This window comes from Rhinopithecus roxellana, chromosome 2 (assembly GCF_007565055.1).
Source record: "Rhinopithecus roxellana isolate Shanxi Qingling chromosome 2, ASM756505v1, whole genome shotgun sequence".
NCBI lineage: Eukaryota > Metazoa > Chordata > Mammalia > Primates > Cercopithecidae > Rhinopithecus > Rhinopithecus roxellana.
The window spans coordinates 98,278,066-98,303,127 of NC_044550.1; the positions used below are offsets into that span (position 1 = coordinate 98,278,066).

The following is a 25,062-nucleotide window of genomic DNA, read 5'->3' on the forward strand; positions in this document are numbered from 1 at the left end:
CCTGAAAGAGTTTCCATGTTAACAGCAATTAAGCAGAAAATAAATCATTAACTTTGTGGGTAATCAACTAAGCTTTCCGTAAGTCATCAGCTTTTTCAAAAGATTACATTTCTTTCATTAGTTGGCTACTTTATGTGTCTTAAATCAACATACAACCGGGGATTAGGTTAATGGTTCTATTTATTTTGTGCAATAATTCTGCCTACTCACCTATGACTGATAACTAAGTATAAATACAGTATCTCAAGTCATGCTGTATCCAGATTTGCTTTTACATTTTCTTACCTGAGTCTGAGGTGAACAGTGAACATATTTACATTTGATTTAACAGTGAACCTCAATTCTTTCTGGCTTCACAGTGAAACAAGTTTATGCAATTGATCAAATATTTTCATCCCTGAAGTTAACGATTATCATCAAAATGTTTTGTGGAGACTATGTGAGTATAATGCTTATTTCTGTAAAGCTTTTCAGTCTTCTGAAAATTGATTTATAAAATTTCTTCTGTGTTTTTGATGTTTTTAACAGAAAATATAGTTTTAATTTGTTTTTATTAAATTTTAATTAGTGGGTCTTCAATATAACTATTAAATAGAGTTAATATTATGAAATCTTAAATCCATGCTAATTTTGAAACAATGTATTATCTCACAGAGGCAAGTTAGTTGTCCCTGCTTTCATATGTAATTTGATTGAAAATTCTAACTAAAGTTATCATAAGATTTTTATCTCTATATTTGTTTCTATCTATAAAAAATTAAAATAATTTTGACTACTAATTTTATTCTAAATCCATGCTTTCTTTAGAAGATAGCTTATTTTTGAATAATTTTCTGTTGAATAGAAGCAATGTATAACAAGATTTAGTCTTTTTTCCTTTTTTTTTTTGGCCTTGTCTGAATCATTTTAGTGCAACTGCTCTAATAGTCATTAACTTTTTAAAAAGCCAACATAAACATTAAGTTGTCTGAATATGCTTTATATGAAAAGGTCTCCATTTCACATGGTTTTGAAAATTATATACAAATGTGAATCTATGTCTTGTAGTCTTAGAAATTATATACAAGTATATGTGTGTAATGATGATTCTTTACAAATCTATATTATAAAAAAACTTTCAGGAGGCTGAGGCAAGAGAATGGCGTGAACTCGGGAGGCGGAGCCTGCAGTGAGCCAAGATCGCGCCACTGCACTCTAGCCTGGTCCACAGGGCGAGACTCCATCTCAAAAAACAAAAAAACTTTCTGGGAACTTTTATGCAAAAAAAATTATAATTATTTTGTTAAACTTTGGCACACAAAACATACTGTTTACTCAAACAAAATATTCAATGCAGGAAAACGTTACTTATATATTGTGTTTCTTCGGATAAATACTGAATTAGGACTTAAAATGCAGCTATTTTCCATCGCTGTTAGTTTAACAATCTTAATTTCATCTTAAGATTTCAAGATCTCATTTTGCAGTTGAAAGTTACCATTTTTGTTTTATTAATTGTGAGGTAGTTATATTTCACTATAGAGAAAAAAAGGTATCAAGTAATTAGGCCAGCGTGGTAAATGATTAAATTTGCAAATGCCTATTGTTTTCGCTTTCTGTTCATTTGAGTATTATTATTTGGGAGTAGTTACTATTATATTATATGCATTGTGTGGTCTAATGTTACTATTTATATGCCAATTTCTCAAAAAAAACATTTATAGAATATTCAAATTATATTTCCGAGATTATTAAACATTACTATGGTAACAAGATTTTTTTAAATGCAATTATTTGCTAAGCTTCTGAAGCAAATAAAGAAAACTGAAGATTGAAGATTTGGACTTGAGCATACCTAAGAATCCATTTTAAGTACTTTTGATTAGCTATTTTAGAGATGAATGTTATGTTCTATGTATAATCTCAGCAAGTGTGGATGGTAAAATGGTTTTACATAGTCAATATCAGTATAGTTTAAAGTAATTTTCTATCTTAAGGTGTATGACCCCAGCGGTTAGAATTTAGTGTTAAAAAGGCCAATATTTGAGGCCAAGCTTATCTCTTCAGTCTGATGTTCTCAAGAAAGAGACAGGCTCTTCTGTTGACAAGTAATTTCTTATTTTATAAAGTGGGTAGTAATTGACTGAGTTGTTTGTTGAAGATACATCCCTAGATCCTCCTTATTTGGCGGTCCTCATGCAGTATATATGATATCTGAACTTATACACTTGATATAAAAGGGTTACCATTTTTGAGAGCCACAGAGATAGGAAGTTTATTACTCTCAATTACAAAGTATAGAAAATTTAAATATACATCAAGCAAGAGATAAGAATCATGGAAAAATGGTTACATTTCTGTAGGAGATAAACATACATAATATGTTAAAATTACTTTCTATATTTATGGAGTTAGGTGGGCCTCAGTGATTAAGGTAGTTTAAGTGTGCTTGTTACATTAAGAAGGAAATTTATCTTTGGTGCAGCAGTGTATTTTACTTATGTGCTTGACTGTAAGACCATTTTTCAAAAGCAAGATTTAATTAAGAGATTATTGCAAGCCTGAGTTTTGATATATTAGTCAGATATAAATCACATTGTAGGAAGATATTATTATAATATTATAATAGCTCTCTTAGAATGGAGGAAATTGTACTATACAGTGTACTTGCCCAAGTCAGGATCTAAACCCAGGTACCTCTACGTCCCTGGAGCTCAAATTCTTTTTATTAATATATAATGCCTCTTTAGAATACAATTTTCTTATAAAAATTGTTCACTGATTTTGTCCTGTTTTGTCATCAACTGATCCCCCTTTTTCATACAGTACCATTTTATTTAATAGAGATTCATTTCTTAGATGATACCCTTCCTTTTGACCTCTAATGGGATTAGAGTTAACTTTAATCCTATTCCCTTTTCTACCCTTTTGACACCTTTTCCTATTTCTATCATTTTCATTGACTGACAGAAAATGTTAATCATAGCAGTATGAAAAGTAAGATACATGTTGATATCATCTATCTTACCTAAAATAGCACTATGTATTATACAAACATAGAGAAATTATTAAAATAATTTACTGAATGTCTACAAACATCATCCATACCTTGTTTAATTTAATCTTCACAGCAAATTTTCCCATAAGAATACCATTTAACATGCAAAGGTTTGAAGTTCTTTTGGAGGTACTAGATATTCTACCCAAATGTTTTATACATATTATTTTTTTGTTTGCAACCTTCTAGGGCAGTATTATCATCCCCTTTTTCCAGACGAAAATACTGAGGTTCAGAGAAATTAAATACTTTTCCCAGGAGTTAAAAGCCAGGAGGTGACAGATACATAGGATCCTGTGTAACTCCAAAATCATTTCTACCACAACGAGAGAGAGAAACAAAATGCCTAGGTATGATCATTCTTTGTGACCCCAATTAAACGAGAAAAACTTAGCAGCAGTATCTTTACAAAGATGCTTTGACTCATGAGTTTGCCTCAGAATAGCTCAGGAGCACCAAAGTCAGGTAACAGCATGTTAGGCAGTATCTACTATGGGCAATGAGACATACAGCATTTTAGCCTAACTAGATAAAATAAATGCATTGGTTTTTAGTAGTGGATTACATGTAGCAAAGGAAAATCACTCCATAAATGAGAAACGAATTCAGGGCATATTACCTAGGAGTGATTGCAGACTGAGAAGACATCTCATGGGAGGAGAAGCTGTTGATAAGGCAAGATTATTTTCAAAACTGTCTTTTCCTATAGAAAGTAATTCCCAGGACAAAAACTTCCATCCAAGAAATCTGACTTTGATTGTTTATCTGCAATATGACTTACTGAGCAAATATTATTAAAAGGTTATTCATACTTCAGATTGCTTTTCACCATCACAAGACTACATTGTCTGAACTTTACACTCTTTGATTCAACAGAAGTTATGAATCATGCTCTTATGGCTTCAACTTTTACTGAAGCTTCTGTAGAACTAACAAGAATTGGATTGGAAAAACTAAATGTAACTTTTTCCTTGAAGTGGCATGCACACATGTTGTTAATTTTTTAAAATATACCATTATAACAACCGTAGATTGCTTTTAATCTAGGGACTGGGCAAACATGACTATAGCATAGTGGCTAAACATACACTGAAATCTAGCCTTTCTGCATAGGATCTATGTGACTGGGCACAATTTGCTGAATCTTTCTGCATCTCAAATTTTTTTAACCTGTTAAGTGAGTGTGATAATAGCATCTAGCTTATAAGGGTCTCTTGAGAATTGTTTGGCAGATAAAGCACCAAGAAGACTATCTGCAGCATGGAAGCATCCCAAAAAGATGAGCTATTATTCACAGTTTTATTTAGTACCAGTGCCAAAGCTTGAATCCAACTCTGTCTAATTCAAAAGCCCTGTCCTTCAGCAGCCCAAATGCACTGCTTCCAGAAGGGAGGTTAAGTTTGTATCCATTACTAATACAAATGTGTGTGTATATATAACACACACATAAGCATATATGTGTGTGTGTGTATACAATAGTTCCAAATTTTATAAAGAAATTTGAGAAACATCAAAAGTTTCACAAAGGGAAATATATTTTCTCTTGTACTCAGCATAATGTTTATTTGTACATAGATTGTATCATGCAAAAAACTTTCATAAACCCACTTACTTCAATTTCTACTAACTTCTCTTCTTTATTATGGTAAAACTCCTCAAACACGTATTACACCCATTATATACATTTCCTCTCCTTCAATTCTCTCCATATCCACTCATCGGGTTTCTTTCTCAAATGCCCTGCCTGAACTGCTCTTATTAAGGTAAACAATGACCTTCATATGGTTAAATCCCATGCCTAATTCTCTCCTCTCATATTTCTAGATATATGGATGTTATTAGACACAAACGCCTTTGCCAGAAATATTCCAGAGCTAAATTCTTGAAACTCCTCTCCTTTCTCCTTATAGCCTCTCCTTTGGTCATAACATCCAGTATAATGGTTTTAATTATATTCTATATACAGACTCTTTTCTGAATTTATGTCTCAACCCAGAACCTATGCCTGAACCCCAGATTCCTGCAACCAAGTGTCTATTCAGTGAGTAGAAACTCATCCTTTTATTAGTACAGAAAAAGGAAAGTTAAAAAAAGAATAAGCCTTGTTATTATCCTTGGCTCAGGTTCTCTCATACCTTACATTATCATTGCCTGCCAACTTCCACAGTGGCTTCCTACCTGGTGTCCCTGGTCCTGCCTCCAGGTACTGGGCAGACAGTAATAAATATGATGTCATAAACCCTGCCCTCTTGATACATGTATTCCATTGATGTACAGGATTCATAATCACTCTGAAATTAGACAAAGTAATGGAATAGGAGGTAAAAGTCATCAAAGAGGAGATTTTGAGAAAGCCATCCCGGTTTGCAAGTTCTTAATTTATCATAATAGCTAGAAAAATAAGAAGACTTCAATTTGTAGAATCACTTGCATTTTTCCAAGTGAGAAGTTAGAACACCTCTCTAGATATGTTGGTTTCTCTTGAATGGGCTACTTTTTGAGATCATTATAAAATTATCTGTTATTTTGACATTATACCTATACCATTAACATTAATACATTGTGCCCATTTAAATAAGTATTACTTTAAATCTAAGGCATTTTTGAAATTAAAAAAAAATATGGTTAACTATATGTTCATTTTTTTAATGTTCCTAATTAATCAACTCATTTAACAAACAGTAAAGGAAGAAAGTCATTAGATTATCACAAGTGACAAGCATTAAGAACATACTTCTTTCCTTAACCCTTAAGGTGAAGTCTTCAGAAATTATGTTTGAGCAATATGAATCATAGTTGGTTTAATGAGTCATGTATTTCTGCAATTAGGTGGAGAGGAAAAAGCGAAAGAAAGGAGCCATTAAAGGTCATTACTTACCAACTTTTCATTTTTCAATACAGCTTCACACACCAACATCCGACCCTTATCTACTTTAGAGTTCTTCTATCAGTAGAAATTATTTGTAATCAAAAGTAGCTCAGCCTGATTCATCAGAAAGGAAGGGACTGCAATATTTTTTAAAAAGAGATTTCATAATTTATTCTGTCAATCTCCCAGCATCAGCTTCTTCTAAATAGTCTCCAGCTATTCATAAGACTTTACTCATAGCTTTTGGACATGCATTTGTAATCAAACGCAGAGTAAAACTTTCTTCCTGGGGCCTATTTTTCTTTGCCAGCATCACAATCTTACAACACACAGTTATGAATATATTCTTCCTCAGTTACACTTTTATTTATATCCTGTAGACATTCTGGGTAATCATGCTAGAAGGAACCAGAAAAAAAAAGACTATTACAAGTATCATGTACAAAACATAAAAGTAAATCTACACAAGATAATGTGTTTTATATACTCCTATTATAGATACAGTGGGAATCAGCTTCACTCACAGCAACTTTGGATTGACTTTTTCATCTTTATTTGGTGGCAATTTGTAATAATAAAGCCACAGAATGTCTTCATGTATTTTATCATTTTATCTCTTAATCGAAACATTTCTGCTATCTTATTTTTAAATAAGCCAGAATGGAAGGCATTGTAGTCATACTTTTTCAGTTATGTAAAAAGAAGCACTTTAATCCCAGCAAATATAGCATTCTTAGTACTGTGAATTAGTAATTGTTTTAAAATATGTAAATCATATAGTATTTTGTTGGTGCATTATTCTTTTGTTGTTGCTGTTAGTAGAGTAGTAAACTTCTTGAATTATTTTTCAACCCTTTGGAGATACTGAATATATGTACATATTCTTCTAAGCATTCATTTTGTTGCCAGTCTGAAAATATTGTTTGAAAAGGTAAGTAAGAAAACGGTCAAAGGTGCTGAAGGAGAGAGGCGTCAGTACCTGGGGACACATGCACCTTCTGTGTACCTTTCCTCATCTGTGGGCCGACTGCTGTGTGTTTAATCAAGAGTGCGACTCACATATAGAAAAGTAAATATTCACAGTGAATACAGTAGTCCCTTCACAGCAGAAAGGGTTAGATTCATGAACCTCCAGTGAAAGGTAATTACTGGTTTTGAAATAAGACTTTTTCATGTAACAATGGTTACAACTGAACTCAATACAGCTTAACGACCAGAAGAAACTCTTCGAGATCTCACTCCCTTCTGGTTCTTATTTTGTTTCATTCCAGATATTGTGAATACTAGAATGACTGTGGGTGGCTATGCTTGGTTTTCCTGCAAGATATTAAATGACTTCTAATTTGATGACTTAGTGGACTTGGTCTTTTTTTTTTTTTTTTTTTTAATATATGATCCATATGTGGAGTAACCTGAATGCTTCAGAGAAATGTCTTTTATAAAATGTTATTTTAGTCATTTGGCAGAGGGAAATCAGTATCAAATAATACTTCCTCTCAGAATCACGGGGTTACGTATAACATATAAGAAGTGGGTTGGTCCCTTTCAGACATTAGGCTTCCTTCTCTCTCCCACAGCACGCAAGTGTTCAGCTTTATAATCTAGGCTCCTTGCCTTTTTGTTCTTTCTCAACTTTTTTTGCATATTGAGAAAGTTTTCAAATAAAAATTCATGCAATCTAGAACCAGTCATAGAAATTTTTAAGATAGGTGCGCTAAACTCAGAAAACTAGTCAAATGGTGTACTATAATTAAAGGCATCAGATTAACTTTTCTTACATTGAGTCATGTTTTTAATCTAGATTTTTTAAATCTCTGATTTAGAGACATGTAGACAGGTTGAATTTTACAAAAATACTTAGCTTCGTTGGCAATGTAGCTTATTCTTCTGTCATCTGATTTTGAATTACAAGAACATTCTTTCCTTAGACTGGGATATGAAACAGATTCATTATGAAATTGTACTTCCCTGGAAGGCTTTCTGTCACCTCACTGTGACACTGTGTGAGGCAGGACATTTCCATATGGTTAAGATGATCGTCACCCTTCTTTCTATTCACAAATGTGTTGCCTCCTTAAGCTCTCATACAGGTTCCTTCATCTTTAGCTATAAGTGCTCTGCTTCTCTCCCTTGTATCGGGTGCTCTTCAAAGTGAAGATAAAAACAACTGGGATCTGTTTCCTGCTACAACTCATTATTATTCTTATGTTTGAACGTCCATCTTAATTCTACAGTTGTAATTCTTGTGAAATTATTTTGTCAAACTATACAGTTTGAAGCCAAATTCAAACCAATGTGGTAATTTCTGATTTAAAAGTTTGCCATATTTGGTTTTATGAGACTAGATGTGCACCTGAAAATACTATGTTTAAACTTTTTGTTTTGGGAACATTTTAGATTTACAAAAATGCAAAAATAATTCATAATTTGAATTACCCTTCCCCAAGCTTTCCCTAATGTTTACATTTTATATAACCATATTGAAGTTATCAAAACAGGATATTAACATAAGCACAGTGCAACTAACTAAACCACAGATATTGTTTAGATTATACCAGTTTTTCTGCTAATCTTTTGGCTTCCTGTTTGATATGGTTTGGATCTGTGTCCCCACCAAATCTCATGTAGAATTTTAATTCCTGGTATTGAAGGTGGGGCCTGCTGGGAGGTGATTGGATAGTGCGGCTGTTTCTCGTGAATGGTTTAGCACTATTCCCTTAGTGCTGTTCTCATGAGAGTGAGTTCTTCAAAGATCTGGTTGCTTAAAAGTGTGTAGCACCGGCAGGGCGCGGTGACTCACGCCTGTAATCCTAGCACTTGTGGAGGCCGAGGCGGGCAGATCACGAGGTCAGGGAGATCGAGACCACGGTGAAACCCCATCTCGACTAAAAATGCAAAAAAAATTAGCCGGGCGTGGTGGCGGGCGCCTGTAGTCCCAGCTACTTGGGAGGCTGAGGCAGGAGAATGGCGTGAACCCAGGGAGGCGGAGCAGTGGCCGAGATCGCGCCACTGCACTCCAGCCTGGGAGACAGCGAGACTCCATCTAAAAAAAAAAAAAAAAAAAAAAGTGTGTAGCACCTCCCACCTCGCTCTCTCATTTTCCTGCTCTGGCTGTGTGTCGTGCCGGCTGCACCTTTGCCTTCCTCCATGATTGTAAGTTTCCTGAGGCCTCCCCAGAAGCTGAGCCCATGCCAGCATCATGCTTCCTGTTCCTGTGGAACTGTGGGTCAGTTAGACCTCTTTTCTTTATAAATAATCCAGCCTCAGATATTTCTTTATAGCAATGTGAGAATGAACTAATACACTGCTCCCAGGAGCTAATGGCCATTGGGAACACTTTTAGGCTTCATCTTACTTTTGGCATTTCTTTCTTTTCTCTTTTTTTTGCGGGGGGGAGGAGGCAGGGGGAAGCTTTTCCTTACTTACAACTACAAGATGCATTCATCTAATCTTGTATTTTTTCTACTCCAGCCCTGGAATTAACCACTTCTCCAAAAAGCTCTGATTCCTTTCATTGAAGACCGGTATTTAAAACCAAGATTTGGATACTAGTTATACTCATTGTTACTGGGATATCACTGCTTATATGCCCTCTTTAGAGTACAGAGCAAAAAATATGTGTGTATACTAACCCATTTATCTGCACACATCTATATTTACTTTTGTACATGTGTATACATATATGTTTGCATGTATGCATGTCTCCATCTACCTTCCTACTTATTTCTCTGTTTCTATGTATACATCTATCTACCATCTATCTTCATACTAATACCTCCAATCTAATCAACAACACTGTTCTAACCTTCACCATTATTTGTTACTTCTTTCTCAAACAGTAAAAACTATAAGACTATCAATATCTGAAACATGTTTGCTTATTTGTTTAACTCTACCATACATGTAGTTTAAAACTTGCTAAGCCATTATTCTGTGAGAAACAACTTTACCAAGAAGAGTACATTGTTTGGATTATTTTTATTTTTAGCTTTACAGTTCAGTCAAAACACTATTTTCTAAAGCTACTTAAGGCACATTCCCTCTCTCCACTGAGCTTATTGTGGTTATGAGATTTATTTGTTATATAAATAGATAAATTTGCTACAAACTGCATTTTCTGTTGGGTTTCCCATACATCTTTGTTGATTTGGTTAAACTTACATTTAACAAAATGTGCTTTTTGTAGTATACAATTTTGTGATTTAAGTCATGTATCCAATGCCACATTTCCTTAGAGAAGACTTCCATTATCCAAAAATCCTTCCACACTGCCTGCCTGTAGTCAGCTACCGACCCCAAACTCCAAACTTTGGCAAATATTGCACTGTTTGCCACTGCTATAGTTTCACCTTCTCCAGAACGTCATACGAACAGAATCATAAACTATTTAAACTTTTGGACATGGATTCCTCCACTTACTAGAACACATTTAACCCTTATTCATATTGTGTTAATCAATAGTTCTGCTATTTTATTGCTGAGTTGTTGTCTGTTGTATGGACATACCACAATTTGTTTATCTATTCACAGTTTGAATGGATAAACTGTGAATGGATAAACTGTGGGTTGTTTCAGGTTTTAGTGATTATAAACAAAGCTGCTATAAATATTCAAGTTAAAATTTTTGAGTGAAGTTATGTTTCCATTTCTTTTGGGTAAACACTTAGGACCGAGATTGCTAGGTCATATGGTAACAGTATGTTTAGCTTTAGAAAAAACTGGCGAACTGTTTTCCCAGAGTGGCTATACACTTTTGCATTCTCACCAGCAATATATTACAGTAGAATATCATTGTAGTTTTACTTTGCATTTCTTTATGGGTAATGATATTGATCGTATCTTCATGTGCTCATTTACTATACCTTCATTGTGAATGTGTTTGTTTAAAATACTTCCCTATTTTTATTCAATTTTATTTGTTTATTTATATTATCCTATACATATTCTGGAATAAATGTTTTATGAAAATGTAACTTACACACCTTTCCTTTCATTCTGTGGATTGTCTTTTCAGTCTTTGACAGTGCTTTTCACCAAGCAAAAGTTTTCGGTTTTGACAAAGTCTAATTTATTTTTCCATTATGGATCATATTTTTGTTGTCATTTCTAAAAATTCTTTCACTAACCCAAGTCATGTAGATTTTTTCATATATTTTTCTTCTAGAAGTTTTATAGACTTACATTTCTACTTAGGTCTATGACAAATTTTGAGTCAATTTTTGTATAAGGCATGAAGTATATAGGTCAAGCTTAATTTTCTATATGACTCTCCAATTTTTATAGTACCATTTCTTAGGAACACTGTTTTTTCTCTATCAAATTGTTTTCACTACTTTGTTAAAAGCTACTTGTCTGCATTTAAGTGGGTCTAGATTCTTTATTCTGTTCAATCAAGCTATACTTCAAGACTGTTACCTAAGAGCACAGTTGCATTAGTAATATAACTTAATAATAATTCTTAAAATCAATTAGCATTACTCCTACAATCTTGGAGTTTCTTTTCAAATTTGTTTCAGCTATTCTAGGTATTTTGCATTTCCACAAAAATTTTTGAATAAAATTGTCAACATCGACACAAAATTCTGCTAGGATTTCGACTAGGATTTTGTTGAAAGTGTAGGCCAATTTAAGGAGAACTGATATCTTAATAATATTAAGTTTTCTACCCATGAAAATGATACATCTTTATTTATATAAGTCTTCTTTAATGACTGTCAGGAGTATTGTTTCTTCTATTCCAATATTTATACTAATTATTTCTTTTAATTTTCTTATCGCATTGCCTAAGATTTTTCAGTATGGTATTGAAGATGAAAAATAACATTCTTGCTTTCTTCCTAGTCTAGAGGAGACTGGGACAGTGGAAAGGGAGGTGAAGCATTCAATATTTCACCTTTAAGTAAATTTTAGATGTAGGGATTTTGTAGGTGTCTTTTACCAAATTAATGATGTTGCTTTGTCCTTTAAGTTTGCTGAGTTTTTAACATGCATAGATGCTATACTTGTTAAGTGGTTTTTCTGCATCATGTTTCGATGACCATATAAGTTTTATTTCTTAAATTGTTAATAAGGTGAACTAAACTGATTGATTTTTGAACGTTGTGCCAGTTTTGCATTATTGGGATAAACACAACTAAGTTGTACCACATCCTCCTTTTTATATATTACTGCATTGAATCTTCTTGTATTATGTTGGGCACATTTGCATTTATGTTCATAAGGGTTACTATCCTACAATTTTCTTTTCTTGTATTGTTGATTTGGTTTTGGTATTAGTATAATCTAGAGTCATAAAATGAGTCAGAAAGTGTTCTACTGTATTTTCTAGAATAAATTTGGTAGAATTGGTATTATTTCTTCCTTAAATGGTTGGCAGAAATATCCAGTAAAACCATGTAGGCTAGAGGTTTCCTTGCTGAAAGGTTTCTAAATACAAATTCAATTTTCTCAATAGATATGAGGCAATTTAAGTTAACTACTTTTCTTGAATGAGTTTGGGTAATTTTAGTCTGCCAAGAAATTTAAATTGAATATATATGGACATTGAATCATTCATAGCATTCCTTTTGATAGGAATATCCTCACCAATTTTTATGTTTATAGTTTGTATCTTAGTTTTTCTTTGTAAATTGCCTACAGTTCTATCAATTCTGTTGTTGTTCAAATAATAAGCTTACTTCATTTTATTTCCTTATTTTTCTCTTATTAATTTTATTAATTTTACTCTTGTCTTTATTACCTCCTACCTCCTGCTTGCATTGCATGTAAATTTCTATTATTTCTCTAATTTCTTATGGTGAAAACTTAAATTTTTGATTTGAAAATTTTATTTTGTTCTAATATATATATTTAATGTTATAAATTTTCCTTTAGGCACTGAAACAAATGAGTATTAAAAGTGGCAGACTTGTGTGATAAATGTAGATGACTGAATTTGTTTCTTCTCTTGTTTTGATCAGCAAAGGTCCATGCAGTCTTGAAAGCTTTTGGGATCTGTAGATTTGGGCACTTTTTTTTTTTTTTTTTTTTGACTTTTATTTTAAGTTAAGGAATACATGTGCAGGTTTGTTATACAGGTAAATTCATGTCATGGGAGTTCGTGGCACAGATTACTTTGTGACTCAGGTATTAAGCCTATTACCCCTGTGTTATTTTTCCTGACTCTCTCCATTCTCCCACCCACCTCCCTCCAGTAGGCCCCAGTTTCTGTTGTTCCCTACTGTGTGTCTATGTGTTCTCATTATTTAGCTCCCACTTATAAACGACAACATGTAATATTTGTTTTTCCCTTCCTGTAGTAGTTTACTAAGGATAATGGCCTCCAGCTCCATCCATGTTTCTGTGAAGCACACAATCTCATTCTTGTTTATGGTTGTGTAGTATTCCATGTTGTATATGGGCCACGTTTTCTTTATCCAGTCTACCATTGATAAGCATTTAGGTTGATTCCATGTCTTACCTATTGTCAATAGTGCTATAGTGAACATATACATGCATTTGTCTTTATGATAGAATGGTTTATATTCCTTTGGATATACACCCAGTAGTGGGATTGCTGGGCCAAATAACAGTTCTGTTTTTGGCTCCTTCAGGAATCACCACATTGTTTTCCACAATGGTTGAACTAATTTACACTCCCACCAACGGTATATAAGCATTCCTTTTTCTCTATAAGCTCACCAGCATTTGCTAGTTTTTGACTTGTTATTAATAACCATTCCGTCTAGTGTGAGATGATACCTTATTGTGGTTTTGATTTGCATTTGTCTAATAATCAGCAATGAGCTTTTTTTTCACATGCTTCTTAGCCACGTATATATCTTCTTTTGAAAAGTATCTGTTCATGTCCTTTGCTCACTTTTTGGAGTGTTTCACACATACTCCAAACATGGAGTTGTTTGCTTTTTCTTTGTAGATTTGTTTAAGTTGCTTATGAATGCTGGATGTTAGACCTTTGTCAGCTGCATAGTTTGCAAAAGTTTCTCCCATTCTGCAGGTTGTTTGCTATGTTGACGGCTTCTTTTGTTGGAATGTATTGGACCCCATTTGTCCATTTTTGCCTTTGTGGCAATTGTTTTTGGTGTCTTTGTCATGAAATCTTTGTCCATTCCTATTACTTGGGTACTTTTTAATGCAAACAATTCTAGGTCAACAATAAGTACAAACAAGTTTGGGTCAATGATATTTTAAAATCATTTATTATGAATTTCTATAGTATAATGTATGGAAAATGGATAAAATATAGATTGTGGACCTGTAAAAATCTTAAAGTTTTAATTTTACAACTCAATAAGCTAGGCAAGTCTAATTTTATCTCAGTGTGATTCTTGAAAACAATATAGTGTGCCATGGAACTCTTGGAAGAACAACCAAAACCAGTGTGATATTACAGGCAGGTGCTAATTATAAGAAGAAGAAAGAAGAGAAATAGAATGAATGATAATTACTATTACTTGAAATACATATCTCATTAATCTTCATAGTAACTGAAACTTACAAAACATCTACAACTTTTACTTTACAAGGTGTGAAGTAGGGGAGTTAAAATAATTTACTACTTTGTCCAGCAAGAAACAAAGATCATTTAAAATCAAGTCTGCTTTACTGACTTACTTTAGTGAGATATCTATGTCTGTTATCACAAGAGAAATGAACAGGAGGTTCTAACATTTTCTGGCAATGCTTTATTTTTTACAATGCCCAGAGAAGGTAAAATTATCAGATGTTTGGATACATGATACATTATTTTTGCTCCAGTTTGTCACTTACTTGATAGACGTATGCTTCTTTTTATGCCCTTCTCTTCCCAATCAGAAAAAAAAAAAAGTTAAATCACATAGGATAAAATACATTACATATAAAAGTTCCTGCTATTTTTAGATGTGTTTCCCATGAGATGCCTCAAATATGGAGGCATTTAAATTAGTGGCAAAAAGTATGGAAAGCCTCATGGAGTTCTTAGGAATACTAGCCCCCCCACCTTGCAGGTTAGTTGAGAACCTCTTCAAAAGACCAAAATACTGTAAAATTATCACATTAGAATTCCTTTTATATGGATTCCATTGGCAGTAATATAAGCAGACCAATCAAAAAGAAAAAATATGAATTTACTTGATTACAAAACTGTTAAATAGTTCTTTGGGGATAAAATAGATTTAGACCAAGAATGTCAATAAAAAGGGGCAACAGAATGAAGGAAACAAAGAGCTTCAGTGGAGAATAGGAGCAATTTAAGTGTTTAGAGATTTTTTAGTGAATATCTCTCTGACATTGTTAATTTTACTTTCCAATTATTTAAAGTGATGAGAAATTATTGTATTTAGCCTTTACCCAAAATATATTTTTGAACAACACTGAAATTTTTTTTCAGATAATTTAATTAATTAAACTCAGGATAATTACTGGAGGCAAAAACCATGGCCTTTATTTCATTCTTAAATTGTTCATTTAAACTCAGTAGGACTAGTTTTCCATAGGTCCTATATTTGTAAGTTTAGGCTACTATAACAAAATACCATAGACTGGGTGGTTGAAATAACAGAAATTTATTTATCACAGTTCTGGAGGCTGGAAAGTCCAAGATCAAGGTGTCAGCAAATTCAGTGTCTGTGGAGGGCCCTCCTCCTGGCTTACAGATGGCCACCTTCTTGCTGTGTCTTCACATAGGGGACAGAGACTCAGCTCTTTCTCATAAAGATACTAATCTCATCATAGGGTCCCCATTCTCATGACCTCATTTACATATAATTATTTCCCAAAGGCCTCATCTCCAAACACCATTATATTGGGGGTTAGAGCTTGAACATATGAATTTTGGGGGATATGAACATCCAGTCCATTTAAGTACCATTACTTTTCTGTTACTCTTAGATAATTAAATGTTCATAAGTCACTTGCACTCACAAAAATTTATAGAAATTTAAAATGTCTAATTTTGTGTTGAGGTAAAAATTCTTCCCCTTTTTAGACCATATAGGGTTACTTCCTGAAATTGCCATGGCATTTGTAAACTGTGATGACACTGATGGGAGTGTCTTTTAGCATGTTAATGTATTATAACTAGAGTATAATGAGCAGTGAGGACAACCAGAGGTTACTCTCATTGCCTTTTTAATGTTGGTGGGTTTTACACGGCTTCTTTACTGCAACCTGTTGTATCAGCAAGGTCTTTATGACCTGTATCTTGTGCTGACCTCCTATCTCATCCTGTGACTTAGAATGCCTGTCTGGGAATGCAGCCCAGCAGGTCTCAGCCTTATTTTACTCAGCCCCTACTCAAGATGGAGTTACTCTTTTTGAAACACCTCTGACATCTGGTATCATTTAGCTGGTATTATAATCATTTCGCATTGATACACTATGGCCTTCAAAGATGTTTCTTTGGGTCCATTGTAGGTTTTTAGGATATTTCTCATGGCAAACAATCTTCTCTTGCCATCTTCTTATCAATCTGCTCCCTCTTAGAGTTCCTGTCATTCCTTCTAAAGGAAAATTTGGAGCCAGATCCCTTTAAAATGGTTTATGGCCAACTCCTGCCACTTTGTAGCACTTATGTAATCTGAGGCAAAGTCTCACATCTTATGTCCCAATAAACTCTGGGAGTGCAACAAATTATTGGAATTCAGACATCCGTGGTGAAGTCACCCTCTCGCTTAAAACAGCTACGTAGCCACGCACTCTGAGCTTTAGACATTTCTCAATGTGTGCCTACTGTGTTCCCCAAATACGTTACACATTTCAAGTTCTCTGGGTGGTCTCCTTGATGCTGACATCGCCACCCTTCATCTCATTCCCCATTGCAGGACAAGGAGGTCTCAGAGAACACTATCACCTCTACCCAAATAAATCCCATTTCTAACCTCATCTAGGTTGGTAAGTGGCTATGAATAACAACACTGATTTTTAGAATTTTCTTTGCGAATCTGTTCTAGGGAATCTATTCTTCACTTTGGAATGTGAATGCTCTTGGCAGCTATTATTTTGCCATCAGGTTACAGCCTCAGCAAAAACTGAATTACAAAGGGACCAATTTTAAAATCTTGTTAAGGTGGTACATGAACACTTTGACTGTTTCCCATATTTTTTTCTACTATGCACCCATCAAATGAGAATTTCTACCAGCCCTCACTTTCCAGAAAGGAGCAATATATGTTTGGTGCAGAGCAACCCATAACTGATTTCTGCTCAACATACTATATTTATTCAGCAAAAATTTTCATTTTGATATAAAACACAGTATGAATTTTAGTGGATTTTAGTCTCCTAGGCATATGTGCTCAAGTTTTTTTTTTTTTTTAATTATCAAAATTCTCTTACTTCTTCTATCTTTGTAGCTATTACATTTCTTAAATGAAGGAAAATGGTATCAAATACTCCAAATGCAATTTATATCAGAAAATTGATTCGGACTTAAGTACATGTTAGGAAAATGTTAGGTACATAAAAACAACATAAAACCAACCACAGCCAAGCATTATTATAAAGGTAAAAATCTGCTGCGAGTAGAATTTCATAATACTTTCGAGAATAGTCTATCAGTGTCCAAAAAGGAGGAAAGTAAAAGGTAATCTAAAGGACCATTCTTTCTCTCATTAACATCTCAAGAACATACAGTTCTGTAGATAACAATATCACTGGTCTCTGCTACTGAAAGCCAAATAACTTTTAATCTCCAGGAAGCTGTTTCTGTTTATGAAATAGATGATTGTGCTTTGTGAGTGCTGATTACTAACCTATCTAAAAACATCAAATGAGATTAAAGTTGCTGAAATTTTAGAATCACCATTCATCTAAGGTTTGTAATACCATTTTGTAGAAATTGTTCTAATACTTCAACAGAATTCAGTCCTTCACACATTAAATGTCAACATAATCTCCGTTTTAGGTGTGAGGTTCAGGAGTGCATACGTTCCTTGAGGATGAGCAAACACTTCGAACCCATGTTAAATTTGCTTTATGTTTAACCCTTCAAAATTACTATGTTTTATCCTTTCTAGATTAATTTATGTGTACTAGGCCTTTTAACCACTTTATGCAACATTAAAAACATAAAATAAGCCTTAATTTTTCAAAATGTGAGAATAATAACCAAAAAGAGTAGAAAAGCATAAAATTAACAGGTAAGATACACTATAAAAGTGCTGGTTTAAATCCAGAACACTTTAGGGAGGACACAATGCTCAAGGCACCTATTCTAGGCTGCCAATTAGAAAGCCACTGGCTTTGTATAAATATTGTCGTTTTTTCATATATACTATAGAAATAGGAACACTTACCTTGCTTAATACACTCAACATTAAATAAGATAAAGAATATGGAGGTGCTGTTTAACCTGCACAGTAGCTATACACATAGTATAATGCCTCCTTCACTTCTAGAATGTCGTGACTTGCAAAATATACTTATCACTATTTTATTTGGGGCACAGGTATGTTCACTGAATTTAAACATTATTTCAGTTCTTTTTAAATAATATAGTACTGATGAATAAAAAGCATGTAATGACATCTTATTATTAAACTATTTATAGGGAGAACTGAGTAGTATTTTCAGATCTGCTCCATGACATTTATCTTCAAGATAAGCACAATAGACTTCAAGAAATATCCTATTAGTGGCATATTATGAAAAGAAAAGCCAGGCTGGGTGCAGTGGCTCATGCCTGTAATCCTAACACTTTGGGAGGCCGAGGCAGGTGGATCACTTGAGGCCAGCAGTTCAAGATTAGCCTGGCCAACATGGAGAAACCCCATCTCTACTAAGAAAAAACATGAAAATTAGCCGGCCATGGTGGCATGCATTTGCAGTCCCAGTTACTCAGGAGGCTGAGGCAGGAGAATTCCTTAAACCTGGGAGGCAGAGGCTGCAGTGAGCTAAGACTGTACCACTGCACTCCAGAGCCTGTGCAACAGAGCAAGACTCTGTCTGGAAAAAAAAAAAAAAAAGGCAACAAAAGAAAAGCCAGATTACAAAAAAAAAGTGTAAATGTGACTTCATTGTTTCATTTAGAAACAAATACCTTATGACTATATATAAAGATGTGGAAAGTACAAGAAGAGCACTTGGTGAACTATTTTCTCTTTCGACAGCTATTAAAGTATTTAACAATGATTTGTAGACAATGAGATCATAAATGACTTTTCTTAAACTTTTTATGTCAGAGGTTTTTTTATTTGCCAAATTTAATACATTAAGTATATATTAATTTTCTAATGACTAAAAAATATTCCCATCTGTATTTCTCCTTCATATGGAAGACTAGTCTAGCAATCAAGAGCATAGCCTTTGGAATCAGACAGATTGGGGTTTCAGTGTAGGCTCCATACTTTACTAGCCATATGACCTAGCAACAGAAATGAATCTGCCTGCCGACACGGTGGCTCATGCCTGTAATCCCAGCATTTTGCGAGGCCAGGGTGGGCAGATCATTTGAGGTCTGGAGTTTGAGACCAGCCTGACCAACATGGTGAAATTCCCTCTCTACTAAAAATACAAAAAAAATAGCCAGGTGTGGTGGAACATGCCCATAGTCCCAGCGAGTCAGGAGTCTGAAGCAGGAGAATCACTTTAATTTGGGAGGCAAAGGTTGCAGTGAGCCAAGATCATGCCACTGTACTCCAGCCTGGGTGACAGAGGGAGACTCCATTGAAAAAAAAGAAAGAAAGAAATAAAGAAATCAGTCTCTCTAAACCCGTTTCTTCAACTTTAGTAATAGGACCAATCCCATTTGTTTTTATATTTGATGGCTTAATGCCTAAGAGTTAAATATGCTGTCTTCGTTCATTGTGTGCTGCTATAACACAATATTTAAAACTGTGCAATTTATAAAGAGCAGGAATTTATTTTCTCACAGTTCTGGAGGCTGGAAAGTCCAAGATCAAGGTGCTCTCACTTGGTCTGGTGAGAGCCCAGTCTCTGCTTTCATCTCACTTGGTCTGGTGAGAGCCCAGTCTCTGCTTCCACAATGGTGCCTTGAACGTGTGTCCTCTCTAAAGGAAAAATGCTGTGTTCTCAAGTAACAGAAGATGGAGGAACTTGTTTCATCAAGCCCTTGTATAGAAGTACATAATCCCATTCATGAGGACAGAGCTGTCATGGCCTCATCACCTCTCAGACGCTCTATCTTCTGATTCCATCAACTTGGTAATTAGGTTTTATTGTAGATATTGGAAAAGACACCACATTCAAACCATAGCACAGGGTAATATAAATTATTTAGCACTATTCTTGATATATATTGAAAACTCAGTGTGTTGACTATGACTTTTGAACACTTATTTACTATGAATACTATTATTCATCATATTGAACTACTTCTTTTCTTCCCTTAACTTTTTTACATTTATTCAGCTTTCATTTGGTTGGACTTACTCTTTAATATTATGTTTGGAAAGGTTATATAGGTGGCATGAGAGTTTAGGATTGGTGGGCATATAAGATACATGGCTTTCAGAGTAAATGTATTGGTTTCCTGTTGCTACTATAACAAATTAGCACAAACTTAGTGGCTTGAAATAACACAGATTTATTCTCTTACAGTTCTAGAGGTCATAAACTTTGAAATCAATTTCACTGAGCTAAAGTTAAGGTAGCAGCAAAGATGATTCCTTCTGGAGACTCTAGGGAAGAAACAGCGTCCTTGCCTTTTCTAGCTTCTAAAGGTCACCTACATTCCTTGGGCTGTGTTTCCTTCCTTCATCTTCAAATCTGGTAACACAGCATCTTGCTTTCATTATCATGCTGCCTTCTTCTATAAGTCAAATCTTCCTCTGCCTCCCTCTTATGACAAGACGGGAAAGTTATTTATGGCCCACCCAGATAATCCAGGATAATCTCAAGAATCTTAATTAAACACATCTGCAAATTCCCTTTTTCCATACAAGGCAACATTGATAGGGTTCAGGGATTGGAGATAGGATATCTTGAGCCTTGAATAGTAACTAGCCATATGATACTATCTCTTTTAAGTTTAGTAGTCTTCTACTGAAGTAATTTTCAATGACATCTTCCTAGAAAATTGTTTTTTAAAATAGTAAAAGCATGTTAGTTGAAGATATGCTTAGATCTTAATTGTAAGAGGATGGGTGAGTGAAATCAGTTCCCCTCTCTCTCTTTTTTCACTCCAGACATCTACCTACTTAATTGTAATGACTGTATGGCAACTGATTTAGCATAAATTTGGTCATGTAGCAAGTTTCTTGGCAATTGGCTGTGATAGCACACCAGGAATTATCAAAACGATTGCAGATGTCCATGACCCATAAGGCTGATTTTCATTTAGCGCACCTTCTCATATACAGGTAGAGTGAAGTAATCCATTGTCATAGAATCACAGAATTTTTAATTTTCAATTGAGTTCTGGGTTTTTCTAAAGCAGCCACCATACAATGGGACCATGTTTATGCTACATGGTTTATAGGTATCTGGATTTAACAGCTTGCACTGAGCTTTGCAATTCAACTGTATCTGTTTCAAAAAGTTTAGAACTATATTAATATGCTTATCTTTGGTTAATACATATTTTGAAATATTGTTATACACTGCAAACAATTGAATAGTTATAAGCCCAGCCAAAGTGTTAGGCCTTGAACTGTGAGAAACAGAAAGTACTGTACAAAGCATAATTCCTAATTATGGGGGCATAAAATTAGGTTTGTCCCCCAAACAAATTATTTCAATGATTTGAAAGTACTGCAATAAGGTATACACACACTAAACTAAGTGGTACAAGAAATGAGGGAAAGAATTTAAGATTTTTGGCCATAATACTTTGGCATAAAATTTGAAAAAAATAATATTACTAAGCCTGTTTTAATATCACTGACTGTACTAGTGCTAATGAACTATCCATCAGTTCATTAAATTTTATATTGATTAGATAATATATTCATATTTTCTTTACAATCATAGCACTGCTAGAAGCTGAAGTAAGCTTTAAGATTTAAATCAGGTTCTCAGAATTTCTATTCCAGTGACTGTCTCCCTAAAGATTTTTTCCTGAGGCTAGAAGAACACAGGAAATAAAGATTAACAATTATCTTACTCATCTGAAGCTCTGTTTTCATGTTATTTGACTAATTAGTTTAAGGACCATCCAGCAAACACATACATACTGCCCCTCTTTTTTTTTTTTTTTTTTTTAGCAATAATTTAAACTTTTATTTTAATTTCAGGGATCTAAGTGCAGGGTTTGTTACATAGGTAAACTTGTGTCATGAAAGTTTGTTGTACCTGATAGTTATTTTTTCTGATCATCTCCCTCCTCCCAAAATCCACCCTCTAAAAAGATCCAGTGTGTGCTGTTCCCCCTCTATGTGTCCATGTGTTCTTATCATTTAGCTTCCACTTATAAGTGAGAACATGCGATATTTGGTTTTCTGTTCCTGTGTTAATTTGCTAAGGATAATGGCCTCAGGCTCCAACCATGTGCCTGCAGAGGTCATGGTATCGTTTTTTTTTATGGCTGCATAGTATTCCATGGTATATATGTACCACATTTCTTTTTCTTTTTCTTTTTCTTTTTTTTTTTTTTTGAGACAGGGTCTTACTTTGTAGCTTAGGCTGGAGTGCAGTGATACAATCTCAGCTCACCACAACCTCCACCTCCAGGGCTCAAGCAATCCTCCCATCTCAGCCTCCCAAGTAACTGGGACCAAAAGCATATAACACCATGCCCAGCTAATTTTGTATAGAGATAGGGTTTTGCCATGTTGCCTGCTTAGGCTGGTCTGGAACTCCTGGGCTCAAGCAATCTGCCCGCCTCAGATTCCCAAAGTGCTGGAATTTCAGACATGAGTCACCACGCCCAGCCTCTGTGCCTCGTTTTATTTATCCAGTCTATCACTGGTGGGCATTTAGGCTGATTTCCTCTTGATGCTGAACAACCCTATCATAGGGAAAACCCTGATACCTTCACTCCCCCAAAATACCACCAACTAAAATCTATTCCAATTAACCTCTATTGAAAGTTCATGACCACAGATGGGTTTACACAGTGGTTGTGCAAATAACTTAAAATCAAATATTAGACATTCTGTTCTTAACAAATTTCGGCAACCCAGACAATGGGAATTTCTTTTTGGGTGTCTTTCTTACCCTCTTTCCATCCCTCCCTACAATACACACACACACACACACCCACACACACACACACACACACACACACTCCCCTCTTTCTTCTTTCTTTTCGAACTGACATAAAAATAAGAGCTCATCCTTGTAGAATTTTGTTTTTACTTGTAGGGTCCTTTGAAAATGGAAATGTTTTTATTCACATAAGTGAAAAAAAGTCTTAATAGTATATGTTATTTTATTTTACACAAATTACAGCTATAATGGAAAGGGCACTAACCGTGAAGTTAAATTTGGATTTGAATGTTGGCTTCATGAGTCAATACCTGTGTGGCTTTAAACAACTTACTCAGCCTCATAGTCTTCTCGTGTGTGAAATAAGATTAATATTATCAGTCTCACAAGACTGCTGAGGTGATTACCAAGGAAACGCAGGTGAAGATGCCTAGAGCATAGCCTGCTTATATGAATAATGAATTTTTAAAACCACTGGGTAAACAAAAGATGTCACTGTGGTACATGGATTTTTTTATACTTTATAAACATTCTCTGAGCTCACATTACATGTAAGGCACTGCCCTAGATGCTTTGAAAAGCAAGAAAAGAAAGGTACCTGCCCTCCAGAAGTTTTAAATTTAGAGATAAAGACAAATGCAAAAAAAAAGGAAGGCCATGTGTAATAGAGATGCAAAGAGAATAGTAATAATACTTGGTAAAATCTATAAAGACTTCACATAATGTAGTTTGAGTATGAGCTAGGTCTCAAATTTTGGGTGGAATACAATCCATATAGATAAAACATGTGCAGAAAAAAAATAATTTGACTTTTTGAATTTAAGAAATCACTATTAAACAGTCTATTGACAGGCACGAGTAAAACCCAAAGACTGAGCCTACAGATGTGACCAGCTTGGAGATTTTAGACAAAATCACTATATTCCATTTGTCTTCTTCTGAATCTATGCATCTTTGTGTAAATTATATGTGCAGTATTCCTTTGAGTCAATTTTGTTTTGCATGAGCCAGTAATGGGCCGGTGACCATTTACTTCAAGAATAACAGAAGTATGGTGTTTATTATGGCATCCTCTATAGCCAGAATAACAAAATAAAATAAATAAATAAAAGAATGAGTATCTCCAGATATCGTCCCCAACCCCCCCCCCAAAAATAACTAGAACTTTCAGTAAGCTACTGAATCAGAGAGGCAAAAAGGCACCATTTTAACTTTTCATATTTTATTTATTATTGTAGAAGAAATCCAATATGCAATTTGTTTTAATAACTAAGAAAAACATCCCATTATGGAATAAAGGTGGTATTATAAACTGGTGTCATTTTTCATATAGGATGATTACCAACCAGAGCTCAGTAAGGCAAATATTTTTCCAGAAGTAGGGATGTGTTTGAGCCAAATCCACTCTCATTTTTTTAAATCCATGTTCTTTGTGACCTAACAATGAAGTTTGATTCATTGAAGTCACTAAGTGGTGAAATACTATGAAATTTACTAGCAATTATTTATCCATTAATTTTATAAATTTCCTCCAGTTTCACTAATATCAACAAATTTTTCACACAGACACACACACACACACACACAGTGGTGTTATTAACAGCTTTATTACTCTGTATCTCATTAGTCTTAGCCTTGGCTAATTGTAAACATCAAATCCATCATAAAATAATAAGTACTCAGCCAGGCACATGTGGTCCCAGCTACTCAGGAGGCTGAGGTGGGAAGATCACTTGAGCCTGGTTGGTTGAGGATGCAGTGAGCCATGATTGCACCACTGCACTCCAGCCTGGGCAACAGAACAAAATCCTGTCTCAAAAATACTAATAAGAAGAAGAGGTATTCAAATATTTCTGAAAGCAATTCTGAAATACTTATCCCAAAGTGATATTTGAACAACTGGAAAATGTGTGTGTTTTCCAAAATAACTCCTTTTAATGATACAGCCTTAAGATTAAATTTATGCTGTAATTTGTCTAATCTTTAGCAGGAGCAAATCACAAACTTCATGGATTTTTTTTTTTTTATTCTTTAAGTTCTAGGATACATGTGCACAATGTGCAGGTTTGTT

The 25,062-nt window shown here is 34.4% G+C and overlaps 1 protein-coding gene across 1 annotated transcript in view; it reads left to right on the top strand.

Annotated features, from left to right (window-relative positions):
* Positions 1–257: 257 nt before the first annotated feature.
* Positions 258–25,062, top strand: part of ANXA10 (annexin A10) — a 101,110-nt gene continuing 76,305 nt past the window's right edge. Inside the window, exon 1 of the mRNA XM_010384441.1 lies at positions 258–439. Coding sequence (XP_010382743.1) covers positions 422–439 — 18 coding nt within the window. The 5' untranslated portion in view covers positions 258–421. The remainder of the gene's footprint in view (positions 440–25,062) is intronic.